The 27,880-nt window shown below is 46.3% G+C and overlaps 1 protein-coding gene and 1 long non-coding RNA gene across 9 annotated transcripts in view; one reads left to right on the forward strand and one right to left on the reverse strand.

Moving 5' to 3' along the window:
* LOC112532097 overlaps positions 1-24,641 on the reverse strand; it is a 217,052-nt gene extending 192,411 nt beyond the window's left edge. For 3 of the 8 annotated variants that reach the window (XR_006938935.1, XR_005858972.2, XR_005858974.2), the window contains exons 1-4: positions 19,682-24,641; positions 14,664-17,341; positions 6,172-6,347; positions 5,221-5,362 (exon numbers count right to left, since the gene is read on the reverse strand). This is a non-coding gene — a long non-coding RNA (uncharacterized LOC112532097). Of the gene's footprint in view, positions 1-164; positions 353-5,220; positions 5,380-6,171; positions 6,348-14,663; positions 17,342-19,681 lie in introns of all 8 variants that reach the window. The other 5 variants (XR_005858969.2, XR_005858971.2, XR_005858968.2 and 2 more) reach the window with 5 other exon arrangements.
* An 869-nt stretch (positions 24,642-25,510) lies between these two features.
* ID2 (inhibitor of DNA binding 2, HLH protein) lies at positions 25,511-27,637 on the forward strand. The gene is made up of 3 exons (NM_205002.2): positions 25,511-25,945; positions 26,040-26,104; positions 26,752-27,637. Exons 1-2 carry the CDS (start codon positions 25,598-25,600, stop codon positions 26,094-26,096), a joined length of 405 nt encoding a protein of 134 aa, NP_990333.1. The 5' UTR covers positions 25,511-25,597; the 3' UTR covers positions 26,097-26,104; positions 26,752-27,637.
* Positions 27,638-27,880: the final 243 nt, after the last annotated feature.

Below are 27,880 nucleotides of genomic sequence, written 5' to 3' on the forward strand. Positions count from 1 at the left end.
AGTAGCCCTGCCACACGTTAGATCATTCCAGCTGCTATACACACAACCACCCAGCCCCTGGCAGAAAAGAAGCCCTTTTCTTTTTTCCTTCCCTCCTGAGAAGAGCAATGTTCAGGTCCCATCCATTCCCTACTGAGATGACCCCTCTGCGAATATCCTGTTACCTAATATTTACCACAGTGGTGCAGAGTCCAAAAGGCAAATTTGAAAGGAGGTGATTTCAGCCCTCATAAACAACCAAGAAATGCTTCAGGACCGGCAGACGTGCATGATTCCCCAGTGACAGCAGGACTACAAAAGCCATTCACAACATCCCTGTTGATTCCACTTTACTTCTTGCTTGCTCATAAACCTGCAAAAGGATTAACCAAGAAGTTTCACAGAAATCGCCACAGTATTCTTTCTAACCCTTCTCTTGCTGCCCTGGTGCAACCAAATTCCTATTGAAAACACTGGATATTTGGAGCACACAACACTTCTTCCTAAAGCAGAGGAAAGGGGCAGAAGGTAAGGACAAATTCACATCAATAAACAAATTGATAGCAAGGAACTGAATTCAAACTCCAAAACTTCCATATCAAAATTGAAAAGGAATCACGGCAATAATGGCAATTAATACCCTCATAAGCAAGTTGCATCACCCCTACCAGGTCTTGGATTCCTGATGCTGCCTTGCCTTGCTAAGTGGGAAGCAGGCCAGCAGAGCTACCTACTGCTAGGTGCGGTACTGACACATTCCAGGAATAACAGTTTGGGAATTGTGACAGCTGCTACAGCCTTCTACATTCAGGAAGCAGAGTAAAACCAGCTCCACTAAAGCATAGTTTGTATTTGCTTTTTGTAGTAATGTTTTTGAATTGCATTTCTTCCAAAAGGCCGCAGATGCGGGCGTATTCAGACTAACCAGGATACCTTGCTAGGACTGAACCAAGAAGAAGCTTCACAATTCCCATGAGCAACTGGCATCACGAATGTACCCATGTTTGAGGGAGCTCCCCCTTTCTGAGACCAGGGCTTAGTCAGCACATCGCCGCAGCAATGCTAAGGCATCTCGTAAAATCTGCCTATGGGCAAAGAGACGGCCGGAGTGAGGAGGCCAGGGCTGAGCTACTGCTCATGTCCGCTGGTCCTGCTTCATCACAGCATTTTAGTGCGTGATCCTACACCTCATTTAATACTACTACTACTACTAATAATAATAATAATGTTAAAGAAATATAAAAAAAAACCCAAACACCTGTTTCATTTTGCTTTCCTGAGCAATTTGCATTGCATTTGTGGTTTTTAAGCAGAAAGCCCTTGGCACCAGCTTTACAAGCGACACTCTGAAAAGGCTGGTCTTTCTGTTTTTGATTTTTGTTGCTGTTGTTGTTGGGTTTTGTTGTTGTCGTCGTTGTTTTCTTCTCTTAAAGAAAATCGGATTCGAGGTAGAAGCTTTTATATTCTACAACTCCTGAGACATATGTTCTGCTCTCCCACCAGTTATGAAGTGATTACTGGAGTGGCACAAACAGATTTTTTTTTAACAAAGCGAAGGTGTGATTTTCTCAGGTTCTGTGAGAACATGCACACTTATTTTTACCAACCCAATCTGTTTTCCAGTAGTTTAATGTCCGCAGGGTTTATAAGGCTATCTTAGGTGTTGGATTCAACGCAGTTTGCAGGGTGCTACCTGACTATGGAAGTTTAAAGAAGGGAAAAAAAAAAAAAAAGCCAACACAGAAAAAGCAGAAATAATGCAAGACTCACAGTAATTTGGAGTCTGATTTAAATACACAAGAAGGTTGACCTTTTTTGCTGCTTGCCCATGTACGGATTTCTAAAGCTCAGAGGCCCTCATATCATAAATACTGGCTTCATTTTAGAAACCCTATGGAAGATCTATCCCTAAATAATTTACATATACAGCCTGACTTGTAAAAGTATTATTGTAACTCCACAAAAAGGAACTCGATCTTATAAACACTTACTGCTTGGAGCCGTGCTTCTCGTATTTCCTCCTTGCACCTTGCCTATTTAGCCTGGCCATAAAACGTTATCGAAGGAACAAAAGAAAAGTTTTGATTCGATATCAGCTCACACCCATTTTTCAGTACATAAATCCTTCGACAAGATTTCCCTATAGTGCAGTGTATAAAAAGGGCTCACACCTGAACTGGACTCACCTCTTCCAGAATCTTAGCCCCAAACTTTATAAACACACTAATAGAAGATCACACTCCTTAAAGCTAAATTTTGGTCTGTTAAACTGGTGCAAATTTAGAATAATCATTTCAAATGCAGAAAAGCTACTTAGAACCCGAGGAAGTGAGAACAAAATTTGGCAAGGATTATACAGGGAAGTAGTCAGTTAACATTTAATCCGTGATGAAAATCCTCTGGTCTAGCATCCACACAGACGATTTATATTGGTTTAAAAGACAGTTTATCCAAAAATTGCTTCACGGATGCATTTCAAACTACCTGTATATCACTTTAGCTCACAGTACAGCAAGATAAGCTGAGCTATAGATTTCGGCCAGGTTGAGCTGTATACATTTTTGCTTCTACAGAATTTTGAGGCATTTTGAGATATTTGACCATTTTTGAGCAAAATGCCGGTTGTTACAGCACAGAAACTTTACAAGTAGATAGACAGAAGTTCTCACACAGACAGCACACCTTAAATACTTCTGTGCTCCACAGCTTTCCTTTGTCAGTGCTTTTAGGACAGGGGGTTTGTAGGAAATCTTGCTGACACAGAAAGGTTCAGCCCTCCTAATCAACATTTTTCCCTAGAATAGTCTTCATCCTTACCTCTGTGCTGAGGGATCGAAGAGTGAGGTCAAAGTCATTAGTCCCTGACAAAAGCCCTAGCAGGTCCCACTAAGCACGCTCTGTAGGATTTTTTGTTGTTGTTGCATGTTATTTTGGATGAACAGTACCCCCTCCATGCCAGGCGGGATTTCCAGCACAGCCTCATGCAAGTTAATCTGGCCACACCCGCAGGGGAAGCCAGAGGTGCTTTGCTTAGCAGCAGAGGTGGTGGAGGCCCGGTGGCAGCGGGGGACGGAACACGGCGGGCACACGGCAGCCCTGTGAGGGACAGCTCCCATGAAGTCGGAAGCGTAGCTGTGAAGTTGAAAGGAAAAAGGGGAATGGGAAAAATTCTACACATGGAAGCTTAAAAGAATGGATAATCCTTCTGCAGGAAGTATGTGGAGATAGGCTTGGTCGCTTCACCTATCACCTCTGACGATGCCAAAGGCACTTCCGACTTCAAAGCTTTCTTACAGCTTTGTTTTTCCCTGCTTGCCTGTTACAGTATTTCTTACCCGTGAAACAGCTCCTCGGTGATGGAATCACTGATCTTTCAGCAGCTTTTCTCACATGAACTCCCCAACCCGTTTTATCCCGCTCTTTTCTTCCCCACTGTCTTTAACAAATATGTATCAGATCTGTGAGCAAATAAACACTTCCTCTTAAAATTTACAGCATAGGCCGTATTATCCCATAACAACCCAATGGCCATCTCAAACATCTTGCACAAATCATGACAAGTTATTTTCATTTATTTTTACTACCTGTTTAATACCGCCGTTAAAAACACAATGGAAATTAAACCACAATAATCTACGCTCTAGATCCACAGAGGCAAGGAAATTAAAAGAGGCTTAAACCCTGAGCTAATGCTTCATCCCCAGTTCATTCTCCTGTGGCTGTATCCTGAGGTCTCAGCACAATGAATCGGTGAAAGGACTCATCAGTGTGCTGTGGAACCGGTGCATGATAAACTGATAGGGAATTTAATGTAGCTCTGATCAGACACTGGGCCAGAGATTCCAGTGATGAGTAATGCTAGGCAAAGAATTTACACTTTAACTCAGGCTTTCCCTTCATTTTTGGCTGCAATTCATATTTCAAGTACTTTTGGGAAAGGATTCAGCTGAGGCATCCTAAACAAGGCAATGAATGCTGACAGCAGATTTAATTGCGTAGGTATTACTTAAAAATAGGAGGTCATATGTCACTATGCAATGCCAAGGTCTGAACCGCTTCTTGTAAAGATTACTAAAAATTACTAAGTCCCATTTAGAAAAGCTGGAGCATACTAGCCCTGATATTGCAGAGGATGTTTGTACTGATAAAGGGCTCTCAAGATCTCATAATCCTATATTCTAATGAAGTAAAAATATCTTACATGGTATTACCAGCAAATCAAACATAAACTCATGCTCCGTGATACATTTTTCTCAAGAAGAAAAAGCCTGCTTTTCAAAGTTCTTTTTGAGCCAAGCTTGCTTTTTAGATTTACTACGAAATGGAACATTTTAAAGAGTGGAGATTCAGAAGAAATAGAGAAGCAGTATATTCTTTCAACTGTAAATATCCGTGCTGAAATGACAAAGGAAAGGAGAAAGTTTGTATGCAAAATCACTGAAAATAAATTGCTACATGTGCCGTATCTCGTAGAACAGTTTTTATTACATTTTTGTTCATTGGAGATTGCTATAGAGATCTCTGCATTGCAAGTAGCCACACCATTTCAGTGCTTTGCTGTTTCAGAAGAGCAGATTTTCTTGATTAATAACAAAAGGTTTTGTTGGGATCAGAGCTGTTTCCCACCATCTCTATGCAAACCCGGCAACACAAACTGTGTACATTAGCATTTCAAGGAGCCTCCTATTAATGATGGCAAGAAAAGCTCCTCTCGGTGGGTAAAATCCATTTTGTCCTCTCTTGTGACATCTGTTCTAACTTTTAAAGCCAGAAAGGAAACTAGATAATGCCAGAGAGTCTTTTGATTTACTGTATTGGCACTTGTGAGGATGCTTCAGACTATAAAAGCATGTAACCCTAGTGGACATACATGACTGTGTAAATGTGAACATCTGCATATTCCCACAACATAGGGTGAATTGAAGAAGTAATTCCAAAGTTCTTTGTTAAATTTTAACCAGCCTTTTTCACTATTTCATAATTATGCTTTCAATTACTTCTATATCGTACAAAATTCAATGTTTTAGATTGTATTTTTATGTAAATGTTCAGTGCTACATATACTTTTAGATTTCATTTCCCAAAAGCTGTTCTGTTTTGGGTTTTTTTTTTTACATTTTTTGTAAGTAAAGACATTTAAACAAATAGAGCTGGAGAAACTGCACTATAGCTAAAAAATAAAATAAAACCCCAAATAACGTAGGATAAGAAAAAGTAAACTAAACCCTGCAGATTTCTTACCTCTTTACACCATCTGTGCAGTATTGCTCTTAGGCCTTTTACATTGGTCATCCTGGGAACAAAGCTGAAGGCAGATTCCAGCAGTTTTTCCATTCACTATTCATTCAGAGGTTCATCAGCTCCATATGGATCCAGCCAACTGCTGTGTTAAATCAGAGCCTTTTCCCAGAATTGACATGGTAATGAAGTCATGGTATTGCTCACAGAAAAGGCCTCCATAGGTATTTTCCTCTCTAACAAATCCAGCCTTTTCACCCCATTCACTCCCTAAAATTATCTCATAACGTTACAACATCTGTGAACTGGGTTTTTGCCTTTTAATGTCTAGCATGTTTTATTACATGACTATGCATTACATACTGGTTAACAAGACTCCTACACAACCAAGGAAATAAAATAAACTTGCACTCTTCTCTTTCCAGCTCAGATCATTTTGCCCCCTTGCCTTTTAGTTTATATCTGCTGTATTTATTTTTCTCCAGATAGAGCTGTCCAGAGTAGTACATACACAATGAACTTCAATTTCTCTGATTTTTTTTTGTATTAGAGTATGTTTTTAGGAATATTCCAGGATGACAAACTGTTTAACAACAAAATGGAAGGTCTATCAATATGAATAATTACTAAAAGGAGACTGTTACAACTTAGAACCATGTTTCCTTCAGTCCATAGATGCATGGATCTCAACTTTAATGGCCATGGTTCAATATCAGTGAAGTTAAAGAATGAATATGAGTAGGTTTGGTTTTTTTTAATATGCTATCTGCAATGAATGTGTAGGTACTGTCGTGATATGACAACACAAGGTGTCTTTCTTGGAAAACTAAAGCTTTCTCACAGTAATACTGTATTTTAATAAATACCTCATGAAGTACAAAAGCAGGTATCTTTATAGATGCGTATATCTAAGGTTAGGCACATAGCAGCAAAAGAGATTGGCCAGTTACTTACAGTTACTGTGTTTTTTTTGAGGTGGTTTGTCAGCACGTACTCAACTTCTGATCAATATGTATTCCACTTCTGGTCTGCATGTATCATTTTATACTAGTCAACTGTGTGCTCCGGTAGACTTTGGCATCTTGGATTGGAAAGCAGGAAGATATGGCACACGATTCCCCTCCAATACCCTAGAATAACAGCAATCCAACATGTCAACTTAGAGGAAAGCAGTACAGCTGACAGACAACACATCATGATCAGAGTGATGGGTATCTATGGGGCAAGTGAATAAAGACTCTTCTTAAAGAAAATGTGTCAGATTTTGACTACTGTTCACAGTTCTGGTCCCTGCATCTCAGGACAGATATAACAGAGATATAGGATGTACTGAGAAAGGCAAATGAAACAAAGTGATTGTGTGGTTGCTCTAGCAAGGAACGAAAGACTAACAAAGATTAGGACTCCAATTTGGAAGGGAGGTGGCTGAGAAAGGGAACATAAGCAAGGTTTATAGAATCACAAAGGTGGTTTAAAAGCTGTAAAGCAGATCTCTTCAACAAATTTCACAACACTGGAATGCCTGGAAGACAATGCCTTGGGAGATGTAGGACCACATACCGTCCACATACACTCATATCTCAACTAAATGCTGCAGTATAAGCAGGTTTAATTCGTGGGGAAAAGTATTCTTTTCTGTGCTTGGTGTGGAAAGGTGCACTATCATGATTCTTCAGATGTATTTCCTATTTGTTTGTAAAAGGAGCAACAAAAAATATGAGTAGGATACAAATGCTTCTGGAAGGTGAATAAACAAAGAAGTACCCATTACGAGTGGGAACAGCCAAACAGGCATGGTTTTAATCCTGACATCTTTAACCCTTACATGCTTTAGGATGCAAAGATCCAAGTCTGAGGATATTCCTTCTTTACTACATAGGCAGTGGTAAGGCACAGTCACATCTCCACCGTTACAGTTATTCAGAAGCATGACTCTGGATGGATCCAAACCTGTTCTGGGATGCATGACAACAGTCCCCCGACAAACAACAACAAAAAAGGAGTATTTGGTGAGCATGTACAACAGATTTAAAATGCTCAGAACAATTCAGCAAAAATCTTTCTTTGTATAGAAATAGGAAGAAATGCGAGAAAAAAATAACATCTGCAAAGAAACACTGCAAAGAAAAAACATCTGGAACTTCTATAGCAGATTATGCAAAAGAATACCCTGCCCACAAAGACTTTGTTTTACCTATCCATGAAAAACAGCTGCTGAGTCAGTTAGAATCAGCCCACTCCATTTGTCTATGCTTCAGCTTTCAAGCTAACTAAAGTTTCTACCACTTAACACAATGCTAACTGTTCGAGCAAGACATATTGAGCAAAGACAAATACCATCCTACCTAGGGGCCTCTCTGGTCCCTGTGAATTCAGACAAAACACTGCAAGAGACCTCATCCTGTGAAGTGATTCTGGGCCTCGACACAACTGTTGCAGCAAAAATGTGGAACTGAGAGTAAAGCGGAGGCAAGTTTCAAGTCCCTGTCAGTAAGCCCTGCTGTGGCAACCTCACACACCAAAGGGATGGTTTCTACCAAGGTTTTCCACATGCCCATTGGCACCACAGAGTTACGAAGAGGAAACGCAACCGCTGTTCTCAAGAAATCACACACGCCAGCTCTGCAGGACATTATGGCTGTTCTTGTGCAGGCAGGAGGATTTCCAAGCAGTTCGAATACCCAGCACAGAGCCGGGCTGCTGACTGGAAGAGCAGCACGGGGGTGGGAAGGCAGAGAAGTTGCCAGTGCTTGTGGAGAAGAGGCTCTTGCTGGGAGAGGACAGACGCAAAAGAAACAGATGCAATAGAAACTGGGTATTCTCTTGTGTTTGGAACACCTACTGACAACTGATTGCATCCTTTCTTGGAAAGAGCTTTTTAACTATTCAAGGCACTTTAGACCTCTTTATTCCCACCTCGGGCTATTTAAATACAGCCTGGGGCATAGATATATGGCATTGTGTTTCAATTGCTTCTCCAATATTTGCCAAGTGATTGTTTATCTATTATCTAGGTGTGATGCGTCTCCCCCCCTCCTCCCCCGGTTGCTTGTTCCTATAGGCTACTATTAAGAACAATGCAATCACCCTACAAAGTCTTTTAACTCGGTATACAAACATTGTCCTCTGCGAACAGCTCGTACGAAGTATTTACAAAGTTACTACACCTATTATCTTGAGATTGCAGCGGAGCATCCCCCGTCTGCCACAAAGCTATGAACCCTCTAAGATGTTGTTTGCACGTGGCAATGCTGATGAAGGGAAAAGACTGCTTGCTTGGAATGGGACGCTGGCACCGCATCTGCACGGTGTTCATTCCTCGTTCAGAGCAGCTCAGCAGTTCTTGCATGCAGCTGCTCTAATCCAGAGTGTGAGGAGGAACTAAAGGTGACGTTGGCTCTTCAGACCCATACTTGCCGGCAGAAAGCCGTACTGCAGCTCCCCTGGCATTCCCGTGCCTAAGAGTGCTTTCCCTGCAATGACTCAGAGTATGGGCTGTTTGATTCAGTGACTCCCCTTCTCCCCTCCCCACAAAGTTAGAGACACGTTGCTCTTCGGCCAACCACAGCTACCAGATTGCTATCGAATGAAAACAAATGGAAAGACGATTCTGGTTGGAATCAGACCCACGGAAGTTTATAAAGGAATCGGACACCTTGCTCAGGGAATCACAGATTGGCTGGAATTGAGCCTACTGCCAGCCTGCCTCCCGCATCTACTCGGCTATTTGGGGCAGCGAGTTACTCAGTTAATTCCAGTTTTACTAATGAGCTGGGAGAAAAATCTCCAACATGAATGACAGCCCTATTAGCCCCTGAGAAAAGGACACGAGCTACCAGACACAGAGGCTGCACCATTTCCCAGCTAGCAGTGTCTGGAGGTTTGAGGCACAGAAGCACACAGGACGGAGGAGCTGAGATTCTCCGCTATGAGTGAAAAAACAAGGAAAGATACTGCAGGGTTCTCAGTCCCTGAAAATTTTCTTAAGTGTAAACACTCTGTTTATAGAATGTAAAACAACGTATGAATTGCGTATAAATGTAGGACTGCAAAAGAAAAGCATTTATTTTTCATCAGCTTAGCTCACAGAGGGTCCGATTCTGCTCTGATAAAACCAGTAGAAACCCTGCCTGTGACTTTCAAGGGGCAGACACATCGTTTCTCTCTCCCATCAAAGAGGCTCTGACTTTTCATCTCCCTTGCTTTTAGTCCAGCATTCAATGACAGTCACTTAATGATTCTTGGCAATCAGCAGTAAGCATAATGTATTTCTGCATATCTGGGCTTTCTCTCGCTTGCTTTAATCCCTCTTGCCTATTGCTGGTTGCTAGTTAGTTGGGGTTATTTTTTCATTTCTAGGTAAGTGTTTTCAGCTTCTCTTCATTTGCTCCACAGCACAGTTGCTGCCCTGGCCACTTCTTCGCATTCTTGCTTTCCACCTTCAGTTCCTGTTCAGGTACACTTCAGCTAAATCACTGTTCCCATTTAAACTACTGCCTGCAGCTTTCATTTACGTTGACCAAAACCTACCTAATATTTGCTGCCTCTATGTTTAATCCATCACAAGCCAAAGAAAACACACCTTTTTTCTCTCAGTTCACCAATCCTTGAAATGAAGATTGCAGAAGACTGTGGATATATCGTAAACTTAAAATCAACCAATACGTACATCGATAAGGGAATTCAACTGGATTAATGACCAGCTATACTTCCCAAACTAAATAAATAAATAAATAAATAAATAAGCATTTTGACTCATTACTTCAGTGTTTATCTTCAAGGTATCTTTTTTGGCCCTCCATAAGAGAACAAGCAGTTCAGATAAGCGTTACTGCACAGAACAAGAACACATCCGTAAAACAAGGTCCTCATTAAGAGTAAATTTCAGTGTCCAGATTCCCTACCAATATGCCAAGAAAAGCAAGATGAAGGACTGGCAGGAACTTCAGGCCTGCTGTATACATTCTTTTGTAATTTCTTTAAAGATGAGGTAGGAGAAAATATGCTCAGCTGTTCTGTAAAACTCTTTAAAAAGAAGGAAAGTTTGCTTTGAAGTTCACAAACTTGGTAATATTTTAGTTTGTGGTTGTTACATTGAACTGCTTCTTAAGTGCAGCAGGAGCAATCTGCTGCACTATTAATTTAAGAGATCTATATATCTGCGCTGCTAATGATGCTGTCATTAATGGAAGAGGTAGTGCTTCCTTTATAAGACCTGATCCTGCAGTGTTCAGGAGAGCTCGTAGCTGGATTGGGTACCTAGCTTCTACTTTCTCTTCTTTCCAGTTTGTTTACATACATCTTTTACAATGTGCTTAATTTTCTATCAGCACACAAATTTTAGCCCCCCTACAACTGATCAGCTAACAGTCAGAGGTGCGCCAACAAAAGGACACTTGAGTTCACTCCCATTTAGCTACTTAGCCACCTTAACTGCAACCACAGCAGAGACGTGTGCCTGGGCTCCTTAGAAGTGAAGGCAAGCTCTGAAGAAGAAAACAGAGAAAATGTTCCAAATCAGCAGAACGTCTGAAAACCACAGGGATATCACACAGCACAGGAGTGAATGTACACTTGGGTGTGCTATCTTCTGTCTGCAGACCAATATAATGGATCAATTAGTACAATTACAGCATTTTTTCCTGTACTGGTAGCACAGGCCATTCCAGAAATAACAAACACGTGACACCTAGAGCAGGATTTATCTCCTTGAATATGAGAAATGTTAGTGTGTATCTGTAGGTGTCAATTTGTGAGTTAGTGGTGAAAGGCTACAAAGCCGTTCAAATAACTCAAAGGCAGCCATGGACGTTGAGGCATCCGTTGGACACTCCCTGAGACTCCCCTGAGAGGACTGATCAGGTGTCTGATGACTACAGTCACTGTCATCTGAGAGGTAATTAGGTATCCAAAACACCTAATGCAGGGCTGGTAAGGAGGGCACACCGCCTATGGACTTCTTGACCAGTACAGAGCAGCAGCTGAAGGCCACATGCAAGACTGGAGCACCTCCGATAGTGCTGGACTGCTGTATGTTGGCAACTAAATCTAAAACTTATAAGCCTCTATACACTGGTGTCTTAATCTGCAAGGTGAATCCTACCTTCACTTACAGTAAGTAAAGCTGCAAGCGAACACCAAAATGAAATGTTTAGGAGAGGTGAAGGAACCCCACACCACTCCTAACTGCGTATGCACTCCAATGGGAGGGGAAAGTGTGTGACTGTGAGAATGTTTAATGCGACACATTTGCATACAAATAGTTACAGAGCACTCAAATGAGTCACGAAAATACACATCATTTCTAAAAATGGGTGCATATGTTAATGCAGTGGTAAGGTTGAGATTGTAATTGTAGATGAGAAAAAATACTGTTCTGGACCGTAACTTCTGCCCATTCTTCCCACATTGTACAACAGCCTCTGAACTATGTAATATTTGTTCAATTCAGATCCTGCCAGCATTTATCTACACAAAGCTTTGATATATTTTTTTCTTGGAAGGATATTTATGGTGCAATTCAACATCATTTTCCTTGCGTTAATAACAAAGTACATTATATCTACATTGCCTTCTATTTTGCAGCCACCGAGTCTGCTGGCTTTCTTATCCTGCTTTCCAGAGACAACATTTGAAAACAGCACTATACAAAATCTTCATGTTTTATCAGAATTGGGGCACAGTGCAGTGCTCACCCACCGATTACACAAGGCACTGCAGAGCCAAGGCCCTTCTCAAAGATTCATCTCCTTCCTACCTGCTGGAACCACTAAGGCAGTACGCCGCTCCTTTACGAGCAGGCGGTCAGCCCCAAGGCAGCACTTACAGCAGGTAATGGTGTGAGCTGAAGGATTTGGACAGTTGTAACCGGACAGGATTTCTGGAGGTAAAAAAATCAGACAAACAAAGAGAAAGTTTAGGGTAGTCCAGGGCCTAGGAATAGGCAGGATCTGTATTTATGGGAAACATCCAGCAAAGGAGTGATAATGATATCTATGTGTCATAAGTAAATTCTCTCTCTGGGTGAAAACAGAGACTTGGGCTTGGACGGTCTGGTGCGCTGCTGAGGAAAGTAGGGCAAGAGCCAGAGAGCTGGGTTTTGTGTAGAGAGCATAGAAAGGAGCCACCGTTTCTTTTGGAAGAAGGTTCAAGTGCGTGCCTGCAGAGATGTGTTAAGCAGTATCAGAAGATGATTTAAGATGACTTAGGATGGGTATAGCCTTCTGCTGCTACAAGGACAAAAAGAGTAATGACTACATCTAAAAATTGAGTGCCACTCTTTTCCAGGACCCAGCTTGGAGAGTTCAGCCTCCTTTGTAATAGTTTATAAGAGCTAAGGTAACGTAACAAGCAACAGAAAGAACAAGGAGGATTTTTCTCTCTAACTGCAACAGCTCAACTACTCAGAGCTTACTCACATTGACAATCATGCTCCCATACCAGTAATCATGCCCACCTACCTCTGCCACGGGTAACACTTTCGTTACTCGATGAGAAGACGTCACGTGAGGACTACAGGAACCAAGTACTGCCCGACTTTTGCATCTGTCATCCCTGCAAGCTGCCTGATTTTAAACAACAACACCAAAAAGCAAACAAAAAAGCAAAACTGGCAAGGTAACAGCTTGTGTTTGTTCTGTCATACCCCACTTCAGGACCCCTGACGCATGGAGAGACAGACTGCGGGTCAGGTTCTGCTCTGCCCTGTTCTTTCTGTAGTCATTTACACCTGTACAAACTGAGTGGAAAACATGCAAAGTGGTACCATTTTGTTTTGATAGTGTTTTACCCTCACTTCACAGGGGTGAGAATGAATAGACAGGGTGCAAGGCAGTGGAGAACCGGGGATTCTGTATATTAAAAAACAGCGCAGACAGCCACAGAAAGTGTCAAACACCATACAAAAGGACTGCTCATGCATTCATGCTCAGCATCTGTGATCTGGACAGTATAAACACAAGTCAGTATCTCTGTGCTGGGTGGAGATTATAGGGTTTTGTTTATATCATGTAAAAATCGGCAGACCTGCAAGGCCAAATGTTGCAGGGTGCTTTGCAAACACCAATCTCAGCCGTTCACAGCATTTCAGAAGCCTCCCGAGCGTACACTTAGGAATTCCCTTATTGTTGGTAGATGGTGAAGGCTATTGTCAGATGACTGCTTCTGGCTCTCTGCCATGTGGTGCTGAAGCCTACAGTTTTAATTAAAAACCCTAAAACAATTTGAGGAATTGCCTGTCTGAAGCTCTGATTAGCTAGGATGCCCGCCCCTTCCAAACACAGTTAGGTGAGTAATAGCAAATGGGAAGGAAGTCTTTTTGTCACTCTGTAAAGGGCTCCGTGGCTGCGTATGCAAGAAAGCCACCCCCCAAAAAAACGACCTTTGCTGGTTGGAGCCAAGACCTGTTAACATATTCTGAAAGGGTGGATGCTGACATAGTCCCTTGGTGAGGCCAGAGAGCTGCATTCACAGATGGGCAGAAGTCAAGGAGAACAAAATGAATACGATGGCTAAAAGCAAACTGGTGGAGCTGTGACTCGAGGAGAAGGAAGGTAACAACTTGTGGGCTGAGAGCCGCTCTTATCTGTGTCAGCTTCCAAAGACAGTTGGCCATTACTAAAAAGGCATTATGGCTTTGTCCTCCCTGGCAGGAAAGGGGTTGATATGAAAACCACAGTAGAAATAACACGAACGTGTTTTCACATTGGCTGGCTAGAAAACAATGTAACTTGCACTCTGGCCATTATCAGCAGTGCCCCACAGGCATCAGGGTCGAAGTGCATCTGCCAGAATGATCTGAAGAAGAGCAGATGGAGAGAATTTTCCAGACTTTGTTCCACACATGGAGGTTAGGATGCAGGAAAGCACGAAGATATCTAGGTGGGAAAAGGATGGCAAAGGCCAGCAGTGCAAGCAGAGCAAAGGTAATGTTCAGCAGTGCGCTAAGTTAATAGAGCTGGATAGAACGGATAAAGAGTGTGAAACAAGAGCAAGGTTGTTTCTCGTCCCAGGTACGGGAGCAGAGCCAGTAAGGGATGCAACATGCAAGTGGCTGCAGATGCAGGTTTTCTTCTTATTCAACTATACGATTTGTGAATTGATTGCACTTGCTGTTGTTTGGAGGAAAATCCCCTATATCCTGGATTTTGTGCCAGTCTCCCTCACACTGCAAGCATGCCTGACAGCTATTAAGTACAACAGCCACCAGTTAGTGGTTAAAGCTGGGCTCTGGCAGAGTTTCCCAAGCTGCTTCTGAACGTCTTTGGCAAATAAATTCATCTTTGCCTGCTAAACTAAGACTTTGAAAACAATTTAGCTCTCCAGTACATAAAATAAAGTTATTATCTTGTTCTTTACAGTCTGGGGGCAGAATCAGTATAGAACATTCTATGGCTCTATGAACGTGGCTACAGGCAAGTGGAAGGTGTTAGATAAAATTCACTCACCACCCCAGAGCAGTGAAAAAAATTCCCTCTCCACTCTCACAGGCAAGTGTTCTCCCAGCCAAATCCCAGCTGTATACTTCATATACATCCTCAACTGCACCTGAAACTGAATTCAAAGCTGTGAGGCTGATGGGGAAAGTCTCCCTGGGTTTTACCATCTCTTCATCAGGCCCCACGTGTGTAAAACATCAAGATTACTGGGTCTCCACCAAAGGAGTATCTACAGCCTGTTTCATGTCATTTGCACAGCCACTCCTGTGCAACCACATGGGCAGCCTGCTTATCCTGCAGAGGAATGTCCACAGCAGTGGAAAAGAGAGCAATTGGTATACTGCACATTGCTCCCTGAGCCAATTTGAAAGGTGTGTTTCTGTTCTCTCTGCTCTGTGTACAAAGCAGAGTATCACCGTCTCAGATGGAAATGCCTTTACCAGGTTTAAAATAGGAACATCTGCATTACAGAAGGAAAAAAAAAAACAAAAAACACCCCGACAGCAAAAAAATTACCTAAAACTTCCCCATGACATTTGTTTTCCTTGATAGAATCTATACAAACGCTATCAGAAACAGAGCAGAAGCTCACATAAAAATAGACAAAAAAACACTGAAGCAGAACACAGTCACCGTGTACTAAACAATTTCTGCAAACACAGTCAAATACCAGCAACTATTCAGAAGTTCTGTATCAGATATGACTTCAAAGTGATGCTGGTTGTAATGGAAAGATCCTGTACCCCAAACTGCACTGAATGGATCCAGGTCAGGAAGAATGATTTTCTCACCTTGTGGCACTTGTTAGTATTTCAGATGTCTTACTGACATGGTTCAGAAGAAACCCAAGAATATTCTGAACATTTCCTGAGGAAATTCTCAGAGAAGTGACCTGATGTTTAAAAGGTCTGCCAATGACCAACACTTTGTAGCCTGTTTTTCTCTAGTTCACACCACAACTGGTAATTCCCAGTGTTTCAGATGAACGCCCCAAACTACCAGCTCTGGAGTCTCTTCCAGAGACTTCCACTTATGTGATGGTTAATATAGACCTCATGGCATCAATCTCGAGCTTGTGTCCCAGAAGTCAGGAGATTTAGGGTGAAAAGCACCATACGTTGTTGTACCTATAAAAGGGCACAGACACACAAGAAATGTCTCCAGAAGCATTCACTTTCTGAGCATTGTTCCTTATTTTAGTTCTTAATTTCAAATGAAAATTTAAAAAGAAGAAGAAGAAGAAATGGTAAGGGATATGAATCTTGAATTTTCCTTCTCTCCTGTTCCCCTTTAATCTTTAGACCTCCTTCTTCAGGCTCCAAGGCCTCACTCAGCTGTGATTGGTACCTTCCCTGGTCCTCCAGCCCCATCCAACCAAGCCGGTGTTATCTTTCTTCTCTCACTCTCTGCCGGCTTCACTTGGTTCCTGGCGGTCACCTCACCAGCTCTGCACCAACTGTGAGCTCCTGGTTGGAGACCAGGAGCTAAAATCCATCTGCAGTCTCCAAAAAGCTGACTGGAAATTGGGATGTCACTTATTACAATAAGCATCTGTCAACTCATGAACCACTCACTAGAATATACTCTGTCCTACCCTCAAAAGGGGCATTCACTTTTCAAGGAAAAAATGATAATCTGTTAACTTTAAGACAATGGTTATTTGTGAAGCAGCTGACCAGAAAACATACTGGTTAATAACTCCAGTTCTGGCTGCCAAGCTTGTGATAGCTTGGACCTGTTACTTCATAGTGCTTGGCATTTTCATTACACTTAAGATATTTAAGAACAACTCCCACTGACTTCCCATGTGCTAAACAGTCTCCTGACCAAATTCTGCTTGAAGTGACTTGTCCATCACTATCATCTCACAAAAAAAACATTGTGGCAGACACATGGATTGAATTAATTCCTCCACAGCAGAATTCAGCAGTTTTATGGGTGTATCTTGCCTCTTCTTACAATAACTGAGGCAAGGCTTCCACTGAAGACAGTCTCTCTCAACTACATAAGTCACATCTTTTCAGCAAATGAATAAGCAGTCCCATAATCAAAGATTACCACATCCAACAACAGGCTGAACTATGGCTCAGAAATGCATAAAGCTTACAACTACGAGCATTTGGCCTAGAGGTTACACATTGTGCTCTGTAAATCTCCAGTACTCCACAAGACCATAACAAGAATACGTTCTTGGTGAAAGTGCGTTAATCACTGCTCATTTTCTCTCTGTTTCAAGTATTTTACCTAAAATGTGTCAACTCCCACAGAAAAACATAAAACAAAGAAAAACATAGTTTTTAGTTGTCTAGAAAGTCTGAGAACCAACTCTGGCATAGTCCATCTGTATGGGTTAGTCAGGAAATACTGGTGGTAGAGGGATGGTTGGAACAGATGATCTTGGAGGTCTTTTCCAACCTTGGTGATTCTGTGATTATATTATGCATGTCAATACAGTCTACCGAGGCTTCAGCAAAGCCTTTGACACTGTCTCCCACAGTATTCTCCTGGAGAAGCTGGCATCTCATGGCTTGGTCAGATACACTCTTTGCTGAGTAAAGCACTGGCTGGAGGGCTGAGCCCACAGAGTGGTGGTGAATGGAGTTAAATCCAGCTGGCGACTGATCACGAGTGGTGTTCCTCAGGGGTCGGTACTGGGGCCTGTCCTCTTCAATATCTTCCTTGATGACCTGGATGAGGGGATGGAGCGCACCCTCAGTAAGTCTGCAGATAACACCAAGTTGTGAGGAACTGGCAATCTGCCTATGGGGAGGAAGGCCCTACAAAGGGATCTGGACAGGCTGGATCACTGGGCTGAGATCAGTGGGATGAAGTCCAACAAGACCAAGTGCTGGGTCCTGCACTTTGGCCACAACAACCCCAGGCAGTGCTACAAGTTTGGGACAAAGGTACTACAAGACTGAACAGAAGAAATGGACCTGGGAGTGTTGTCAACACTTGGATGAACATGGGCCAACAGCGTGCCCACGTAGCCAATGGCATCCTAGCTTGTATAAGAAACAGTGTTGACAGCAGGAGCAGGGAAGCGATCATTGTCCCATACTCAGCTCTGCTGAGGCCACACCTTGAGTACTGTGTTCAGTTTTGGGCCCCTCACTACAACGAAGACGCTGAGGCCCTGGAGCATGTTCAAAGAAGGGCAACAAAGCTGTGAGGGGTCTGGAGAGGCTTATGAGGAGTGGGTAAGGGGACTGGGATTGTTTAGTCTGGAGAAGAGAAAGCTCAGAGGAGACCTTAAAGTTCTCTACAGCTGCCTGAAAGGAGGTTGTGGCAAAGTAAGGGTTGGCCTCTCCTCCTGTGTAACTAGCAATAGGATGAGAGGGAACGGCCTGAAGTTGTGCCATGGGAGATTCAGGTTGGACATTAGGAAAAATTTCTTCTCTGAAAGATTGGTCAGGTGCTGGAGCGGGCTGCCCAGGGAGGTGGTTTAGTGGGAAATATTAGTGGTAGGTGGACGGTGGGACTGGATGATCTTGGAGGTCTTTTCCAACCGCGGTGATTCTGTGATTCTATGATTCTACGATTAGGGTGAAAGTCACCATTGCAAAAGCAATGATTTAATCAATGGTCAGTAAACAGAGACTTGAAAGAAAGGATCAGTTGTAGGCATCTACCAGGTGCATGCTTTACATCAAGTGAGATCAATCTCACCTCCAGAATCAGTAGACCTGTAGGGCTGTGAAAGAGAACAAGGAGCACAAAAGCACAGAACTTACGCTACTGGACTGAAAAGAAAGCACAGTGAAACTGCAGGAAATTAAGAAATTAAAAAAAAATCCAAATTCTGACCCAGATCCAAACAAGAATAACAGAGATCCTCAGCTAGGCATAAATCAGCTGTTCTGTTCTGGCCCAAAATACTCTCAAAAGTTTGCATATCCTTTTAATGTTGTCAGACCTCTTGTCTCTGCTAGAAACAATAGCTTGAGGCCTTAAGTAATTTAATTTTGAGCCGACTCCCAATTACTTTTCTGTTGCCAAATTTAAACATCTTGCATACACATATAATTGCAGTATTTTGATAAAAGAAGAAAAAAGTTGCTCAAGCTTGTGTCTTGTACCACTTGAAGGCACTCAGGACTACAGAGTGACTGACATGAACAATGTGGTGGAATCGTCTCCAGCTGTATTATTTGCACCCATCAGAAAATATGACTTTCAGTGTGCCACACTGGACACCATTGCCTCTGCAATTCTAAACTTTGAAAATGGCTGGACATAACCTTTAGATGGCCTCTGACACATACTAAATCATAAAAACACATAGCTTGCCTTGTTCAGCACTCATCCTTTTGCAAAGGGTGTACGTGCACCAAACTTAAGAGTTAGCACAAAAAAGCATGCAGTTGAAATCTGATAAAAACGTTGGGTGACCTTTTGCTGATCTCTGATGAAACAAAGAGGTACGTATTGGGGGTTATCCTGTTAACACCTCAGCATCAATCCACGTTATGAAAAATGAAAAACTATAGTTTTTTGAAACTGAAAATTACATACTTGCCTCTTCAGGGGTAGGATTAAAGGTAGCATTTTTAAGGGCACCCAACCTTCAGTTTTAGAAGTCAGAGACAGATTTTTCTGGGTGAAAGTGCCTAAAATGCAACATAAGCTTAGTGATACTTTCCAAAGTGCCTGATTTTCATTGATTTAAATAAGTAGCCTTTCATTTTTTTGAAAGTCCTAGTTGAAGACTCTATCTTCCTATATTTTAATGCATATTTCTATGAAACTGGCAGCTCTCAAATCAAAATAGTACACAGTCTCTCCAACCACTCAGACCATCCACGAAAGAAGTTTGCACAATGTCATTTAACAGTCCCACATTTAGTTTTCAGACACCCAGCAAGTGCAAAGGAGGAGCACGCTTGCTGATGAGGGGCTTACAAGGCTCAGACAAAGATAAACATCATCCAAGGACAATTCACCTCAGCTATCAGTCTCCAGACTCCCAAGGGAGGGAATTACCATTGTACAGAGACAGAACTAAAGTGACTAACTTTGTTACATACCCAACTTCTATAGGCCAAAAGCAGGTATGATGAATGAGAAAAATTAGTCATCTGTGGTACAATTCATCTCACGTGGCACCCGTAAGTCAGGCTTCTGGTCAGAACTGGTTGTCTAGCTTCTGCTGAGAATTGATGGGGAGAGACAACACCCAGCAAGGAGACTTGTTCCATCCAGAGCGGTGTCGAACAGGCACAGAATGAATCATTCTCTGCAGGTGTCTCTTGTTCTCTCTTCTCACTGACTGTGGAGAGACAAGACATCAAACTTCTAAGTAAATAAGATAAGGTGAGATGAACCTCACCCTCAAGAATGGGTGAGCCTGCCAGGCCAGGCCTGGCATTCGAGCTTCTTGCCATCCAAGAGATGCCTTTGCCCCAGAGCTACAGTGACAGGCTCCCTCTTGTTTGTAATCCCTCTGGCCCTTTGAAATTTGCATCCTTTTCTTTACAGCGGCAAGCTTCAACAGGATGGGTGGGTATCCTCCACCTCAGCCTTATCTTTGGTCGTTGGGGGTGCTTTACAAGCGGGAGGGAGTTCGTAACACCTCTCTAATGAGGAGAGTATTGAATCTCTCACTTCCAGGGCAAGTGCTCTCACGAGAAAAACAATTTCTAAAAGCGAAGCAGTTCTTTTCCCTCTCTCCCCCTTAAACTTTCCAGCAGCTACAGCTGCTGTGCTTTGTGCTAAGCTCCACGCTGTCAATGTGCATTTAAGCATGATCTGAGCACACCTCCTGGACCAGGCCTCTCCAGAGACTTAGACACGTACCTATTTTGTGATTCCCAGTTGGGTTAATGCAGCAGACAGTGGCTAAGAAAGTCAGCTTAACCTAGATAACACAGATTCCGGGTCCGTAGAGAAGCAAAGTTTTTACAGCCTAAGAAACTCCAGAACTCATGTGGTTCAGTGGGACTTCAGAGGGCGCATCTGGGATTCACTGCACACATCTTGTTCCGTTGCGTTTCCAGCACCCAAACCTGAGCGGAATGATTGTAAAATATTTTGCTCTATGCATTAGCTAAAAAGCACTGAGAATGCTGTGGGCCCTCTCCCAACAGAACCACCAACAGCTTCAGTAAACCACTGGATCAACACTGCTTACTTAACAGTACAAGGCTTTTCATCCCGTAGGTGAAGTGCTGGGAAGGAAGGCAGGATAATGGATTCACCAACAACAGCTGCGGCGCAGACTTCATTCCTCCCCTATGTTCATGAAACATTATTACTACTGAGTAACAACAAATGCACAGAGTATTCTATACAAAGGTAGCTATCCTCATAATCATCATAAGATTTAAGCTGTAAGACAGCTGGGGGTGGAGACCCGACCTGGAACAGGTATTAACATCTTCACCCACCGATGCAGTTTCCAATCCTTCCTTTACCCAGTGAAATGAACGTGAGCATTTTGTGACCTTATTCACACAGTTCTGTGCCTGCAAACCAAAGTCAGGCCAAACAGAGAGGCTGAGGGAGCTGGAGCAGCTGGGCAGGTGACTAACACAGGCACAAGCCCATCTTTAATCCTCGGTTTGCTCCTCAGTGCAGGTGAGGTGCTGTCAGTAACCTCAGCACCAGCTCCACTCTCCTTTCTATCCTAAGGGGATCTTGCAGGGAATTGTGGAGGGGTGTAAAATTTGCAACATTTACTACTTTAAATACAAATTTAGAAGTATCACTGGGCGAGCCAGGGTAGCTGAAGACCATCTCCTATGTAAGAAGGGAATTGTTTGATCCCCACTTTTAGCGCAATCACAGAACTTACAGAGCCACCCAACTGGTTCCCTACAAGCATTTCTAGAGACACTTAGCTAAAGCACAGACAAGAAATTAGTGGGAATTATCCCATACTTAAGAGATTAAAAAAAACCATCAAGTTGCTTTGGGGTAAATAGGCAAGAGTTAATAGTCAGATCTAACACACCTCCCACCAGTAACACTTCCTATGCCAGAGAGCTGTTGCCTTCAGATGGATTTCGTGGCAACATTCTTCCAGTAGCATCAGCTCAGCAACAGCCCTTTGCAGGTGGCAGTTAACACACACAGAAATGCCTTCGGGGCACCGGTCCCGCTGCAGAGACCAGAAACCCTACATGACAGAAGAAACATCAGAACTGAAGTGTGTGAACTTGGACTTCGTGACTGCAAAACAACACCGCTCCTCTTCACAGGGTGGTGCTAGAAAATACAGTTTGAGTAAAAAGGCATTCCTGCAGAGCTGGGAGCGTGACCATAAAGCAATAAGCACGTCAGAGCTCAGTCAGAACAGACACCCGTCCATCCTGTAGCCCAGCGTTGGCTGCCCAAAACACAGATGTCCAGGAAGAAATGACAAAACGTGTATGTTTCGGTACAATACCTCGCAAGCCTCCAAGCTTGGGAATACAACAGCAGCAGCAGAGGGATGTGCAGAAGTGGGGATGAAGGCAAACATCGCCATACAAAAGCAACGTTATTCAAAAGCATAGTGGGGGAAGGTCTTGCCGGGGCAGATCCATGGCATCTGCAAAGAAGGCACAGAAGAGTATGGAGTTTGGAAAAGGGACCTAGCAAAGGTGTGACCACATGCTGGGGATTGCCCAGACCTGCTGCAGCAAAGTGGGATTTGGGGAAGCAGTGGTACTACTGAGAATTAGGGATGCGGGATCCATGAGAGGTGGCTCTGGGGACAGGGGAACGTAGCCATGGGCAAAGGAGCATTTCAGAAGCGAGGATGAAGGGGGCAGCCGTCCTTGGGACGCAGCAGGAGGTTCAGAATGGAAGCGTGGAAGCAATGTGCACCACGTGGCCAAACGAGGTGGCTGAAAGCACCGGGCAGCGGTGACGGGGAGCAGGATGCCGCCGGCGAGACCCCGGGGGCTCTGCACTATGGCAGAGCATCCAGGAGCAGTCCTGGGAGCAGGGCGAGGTCCCCACTGCTGCTCCCCAGGGCCGCCCACGCGGACAGGGCCCCGATGTCACCGGCAGAGCTCGTACACGACGGGCACGAGGCGGGGGCTGGGGGCCGCTTCGTTGTGCCAGGGCCGGGCCGGGGCAGTGAGGAAGGCCTGCTGGAGAAGGGGAAAAGCAGAACTCAAAATAAATATATAATGCTCCCTTCCCCCGAGGCAGCTGCGGAGCGCAATGAAACCCCCTTTAGGCACAATCAGCCCCGAGCATCTGGGCAAGGATGAGGTGGGTGCAAAGTGCACGGGGAGGAAATGTGTCAGCTGCAGCATCTGAGAGCGGCGGAGCAAACTCAGACGGGAAATGAGCTTGCAAAGTGCACCCAACAAGATGATCGCGGGGATAAGTTGCTTCTATGGAAACTGCAGCCCGACGAACCCAAAAGCAGCTCGACGGCAAAGTTTTAGCAGGAGCCGACTCACGCCTGGTCCCCGCTCCGCTCCCCACCCCCCGAAGGAAAAAAAAAAGAGGAGAAAAGAGCTGCACAATGTGTTTCTTGTTATGCACCAAAAAAAAAAAAAAATTAAAAAAAAAAAAAATGGGGACACAGGTTTTTTCCTGTATGGGCTACATCATATTAAGCTGTAAGTTTAGTTCTGGACAAACAATCTCTTGTTGCATCTCTGGGATGGAGGTTAATGAATTCCCACAGATGATGTTGGCCAAACAGTGGTCGGCTTGTGACTTGATTTCCAGCGTCGCGATGTGAGGGGATCAGTATAGAAAAGCACTTTGAAGGGAAGAGGCTGCCTACAGCAGGATTGTTTCTACAAGCTAATTGTGCTGAGTGCAGCTGCACAAAGCTGGATCAACAGTCAGAGAGGCGGCGCAGACTTCCTGACGCCAGCCCCGCAGAGCTCCCACCAACAGCCTGGCAATTCCAGATTGTTTTCCAGACCTTATCTCTCCCCCAAGTTTTTTTTTTTTTTTTTTTTTTTTTTTTTGTTCTCTTTCGCCTTTTTTTTTTTTCTCTTTTCTCTTTTAATTTTGTGACCGGAACAAAAGTAACAGGAAAATCCTTTGTGAAAGCACAAAACGCTGTTACAGACCGGTGCGTTTCGCAGAAGTTGTAACTAAATATATATATTTTTTTCCCGCTCTGAAGGGGAAAAAAAAAAAAAAAACCAGCGACGAAGCAATAAAAGCCCACCGAAGTGCTCCATCTCCGCCCCCGGGCTGAATGCGGGAAGCGATGCGCGCACGGAGCGCGGCCCGCACCGCACGGGGACACAGCGCTCCGGGAACGGGCCGATGATCACCGATTGGTTTCTTTTCTTCTTCTTTTCCTTTTTCTTTTTTTTTTTTTTTTTTTAAGTCAAGTTTGCCGGCTCACACACGAGGCTGTTAAACCACTGACATTCTGACTGGAGGCTTTAGAGACGCGCGCTCCGCTGCGGGCACGGCGCGCAGGAGCCGGCAGCGGGGGGTGACGGCGGAGCCCCGCTCCCCGCGTTCCCGTCAGGCGGTCCGCGCGCGCTTTTTCCCCGTTTTAATCTTTTTCCCTCTTTTTTCCTCGGGACCCCCCGCCCCCTCTCAGCCCCCTCTCCCTCCCGGCATGGCGGGGCGTCCGGCGGCCCCCGCTGCAGGTGCGCCCGGGAGGGGGAAGCGGGGCCGGGCCGCCGCCTGCCGCCGCCGCGGGCGCAGCCCCGGTCGCCATGGCAGCCGCCTGAGCGGCGCCGCCGGGCCCGGGCGGCGCGGGCGGGGGGGGCGGCGGCGAGGGGCTGATGTCACGGGGCTGGCGCCGCGCAGTCCGGGCCGGCCCCGGGCGCGGGGCGGTGGGGCGGGGCGGGGCGCGGCGCCCGGGGCGGGGGCGGCGGGGGGGGGTGGGAGCCCCGGGGGCCGTCCGAGCACCCCCGCGCCGGCGCCGGGGCCCCCCGCGGCGGGACGGCCGAGCGGCACCCCCGGCGCGGAGCCCCGGCGGGAGGCGAAGTTCCCTACCAGATGCGCGCGGCGCGGCGGCCTCCGCGGCTCGGAGCCGCCCGGGGCGCTGAGGGGACGGCCCCGGGGAGCGGCGCGGGGACGAAACGGAGCGGAGGAGGGAGCGAAGCGCCGCGGGGAGCCGCGGCCGTGGGACGCGGAGCCGCTGCGCCGCCCGGGACGGGCGGCGGTCGGAGCGCGCGCTGCGGTAGCGCACGGGGCGGGGGCTGCTGCCCACAGCGCTGCCCGACGCAGCCCGGCCCGCAGCGGCACGGCCGGCACCCTCAGCCCGGCGCCGCGCGGCGTCACGGGGCGGCAGCGGCCGCCAGGGCTCGCCACCTCCGAGCCGTTACCTGACTCGCGAACGCTCTCCAACGGCACCTGGCCGCCGATCGCCCCGCAGAGCCGCCTCCCCCCCGCCCGACCCCGGCCGGGACCGCGGCGCGCCGCTGCGGACAGCAGAGCCGAGCGTCGCGGAACCGTTCCCGTGTGTGGTGCGCGGGCTCCCCGTGCTACACCTGCGCGCGGGCGCTCCGCTGAGCCGAACCCCTCCGCGGTACCGCGTGAGAGGGGACGGCGCGGACGGGATGAGCGCAGAACACCACGGCGGGCCTAAAGTTGAACGCCGCGCTGACGACAGCGGCCCGCGGAGATGTGCGCGGCTCTGCCTTTATTGGTAGCGCCGCCGCCCGCCTTCCGCGGAGCCGCTCCGACACCGCGCGACGCCGCCGGGCCCCGCGCCGCCCTCGCGCCCGTTCCCCGCCGCGCACTATTTACTCCCTCAGCTGAGCGGCGCGGCCCCGCCCCCCGCCGCCATTGGCCCGGCACGCGGAAGCCCGCGCGCCCCCTCCGCGCCAGTGAGCGCGCCCCGCGGCTGACGGACGGGCGGGCGGCGGCCAATGGCGGCGCGCACGGGCCGGGCGCGGCGGCGGCGGTTATAAAGGGCCCGCGCAGCCCCGCGCCTCAGTGCGAGCTCCGGCGGCGCCGAGAGGGGAACGGCAGGCAGCGCGCTCCGCAGGCTCCGTGCGCTCTCCCCGCGCCCGCCTTTCAGCATGAAAGCTTTCAGCCCCGTGCGGTCCGTGCGGAAGAACGGCCTTTCGGAGCACAACCTGGGCATCTCCCGCAGCAAGACCCCGGTGGACGACCCCATGAGCCTGCTGTACAACATGAACGACTGCTACTCCAAGCTGAAGGAGCTGGTGCCCAGCATCCCGCAGAACAAGAAGGTCAGCAAGATGGAAATCCTGCAGCACGTCATCGACTACATCCTGGACCTGCAGATCGCGCTGGACTCGCACCCGTCCATCGTCAGCCTCCACCACCAGCGGCCGGGGCAGAACGCCGCCTCCCGGACCCCGCTGACCACGCTCAACACAGACATCAGCATCCTCTCCCTACAGGTAGGCGCCGCTCCGGGACGCGGCCCCCAGCCCTGCCCTGTTCTTTCCCTTCCCCGCGCTCACGCCGCCCGCTCTGTCCGCTCTCTCCCCGCAGGCAGCCGAGTTCCCCTCAGAACTAATGGCGAGTGACAGCAAAGCGCTCTGTGGCTGAATCGCACGGTGAGTACAGCCCGTCTCGTTGGTCTTGTAAACTCGAGAGCGCTTCCACTTAAAGAGAAAGGGGGTGGGAGGGAGGGAGGGGAGGGTGAAAGCCGTATTTGAGTTGCTCGCCGCTCGCAGACAACAGTCCTAAAAGTTGAGGCGGAGATGCTTTGGCAATAGGCGACCGAGCGAGGCAGCCCGCGAGTGGTTCCAGCGCGGTGCGCCCCTGGCGCTGCCCGGCCCCGCGGCTGCCAAGCGGGGAATCCTGGCAGCGTTCCTTCCTCCCCTCGTGTGATGTGGGATTGTCTGCGCTATCGGTTCAATAAGCGACTGCTTTTAATCAAGTCATTGCCTCCGAGAGGCAGACTGGCGCCTCTGAGCGTTGCGTTGCAGAGATCCGGCCGGAGATTGGGCTGAGGATCCTCGTTGCGTCCTTTCCCTGGAGCGTGCGCGTTCTTTTCGCGTTCCGTTTGCGCTCTTGAGAGCGAATGCGTGAGCGTGTGTGCGCTGCAGCCGGACGCCAGGGTTTGGACGCCAGGGTTTGCCCAATCTCGGAGTGTTTGGTTAAATGTTCAAACTGCGGCTTCCTCCCTGGCGCCAGTCTGTCCGGATCCGTGCCCTGTTAGCATTGCTCCTAAATACGCCTCTTTTTCAATCTCTTGCAGGTGTTCCGCTGAGGAGGTTTTTCTTTTCCTTTTCTTGTTTTCTTCTTTTTTTTTTTTCTTTTTTTTTTTTTTTTTTGCACAAGAATTACGTCGACAGGATTTGGGTTTTTGTCTTGAGGTGCTGAATTTCTCAGCTGTACCTGGAGGGGAGGAATCCACGCTAACTAAACTGAAAGGACCTTTAGAAACGAATAGAGAAGAGGAAAGAGGGGAAAAAAAAAAATCATCGAGATTGCTCTTTATCCCCCCACCCCGTTCTTCAAGTTGGACTGAACCTAGTTATTTATGAAGAGACTCTTTAAATACCCTTTCCCTAGTCGGAAGGCTTCCTTTATATACTATTCCCAACATGGGGAGCGAAACAAAATCACACGCGGAGTTGCCCATTTTAAAGCAGACTTTGCCTTTTCTTCCAAAGGTGGAGCGTGAGTACCAGAAGGACCCGGCGTTCAGTTCTTTAGGGGAGTCCGGGGTCAGAAATTGCCTTTCTGACCCAAGCCTAGGACTGAATGCTGTGTATATATTTATATATAAATATATATATATGAGTGAACCCTTGTGAACTCTTTAATTAGAGTTTTCTTGTATAGTGGCAGAAATGGACGTTTCTGCAAAAAGTGTAATGATGTACTTAATCATGCTAAACTTTTTATAAAAGTTTAGTTGTAAACTTAACCCCTTTTTATACAAAAATAAATCGAGTGTGTTTATTGAACCGATTGCTGGCTTTCTTCTTTGGGGGACCAACTGTTTGCTGGCTCTGATTTGTGCTGTTTGTGGTTTTTATTTTGTCTTTTAAATACTTTAAGCCTTCTGTTACGATTTACTGAGCAAGTTTAAACGTGTAGAGAATATAAAGAATAAAATGACCTGAAGTGAATCATAATTCTTGTAACTTGGAAAGTCTTCTTTGAGCGCATCTTCCCAACTCATGCCTGTATTCAGGGTGGAAGGAAGCAGAGGAGTAATTGGTGGCCGAGGGGATGCTACTGCCAGAGCGCTGGGGAACGTCCACACAAGCCATTACCCATGAGCCCTGCCCACGGAGCTGACTTCACCCCACGGCTGATCCCGTTTGCAGCAGCGCTGCCCCAGATCTGTTGATTTGTGCTTAGAATAATGGCTCCGA

The sequence above is a fragment of the Gallus gallus genome, chromosome 3 (genome assembly GCF_016699485.2).
Source record: "Gallus gallus isolate bGalGal1 chromosome 3, bGalGal1.mat.broiler.GRCg7b, whole genome shotgun sequence".
In the NCBI taxonomy this organism is placed as follows: domain Eukaryota; kingdom Metazoa; phylum Chordata; class Aves; order Galliformes; family Phasianidae; genus Gallus; species Gallus gallus.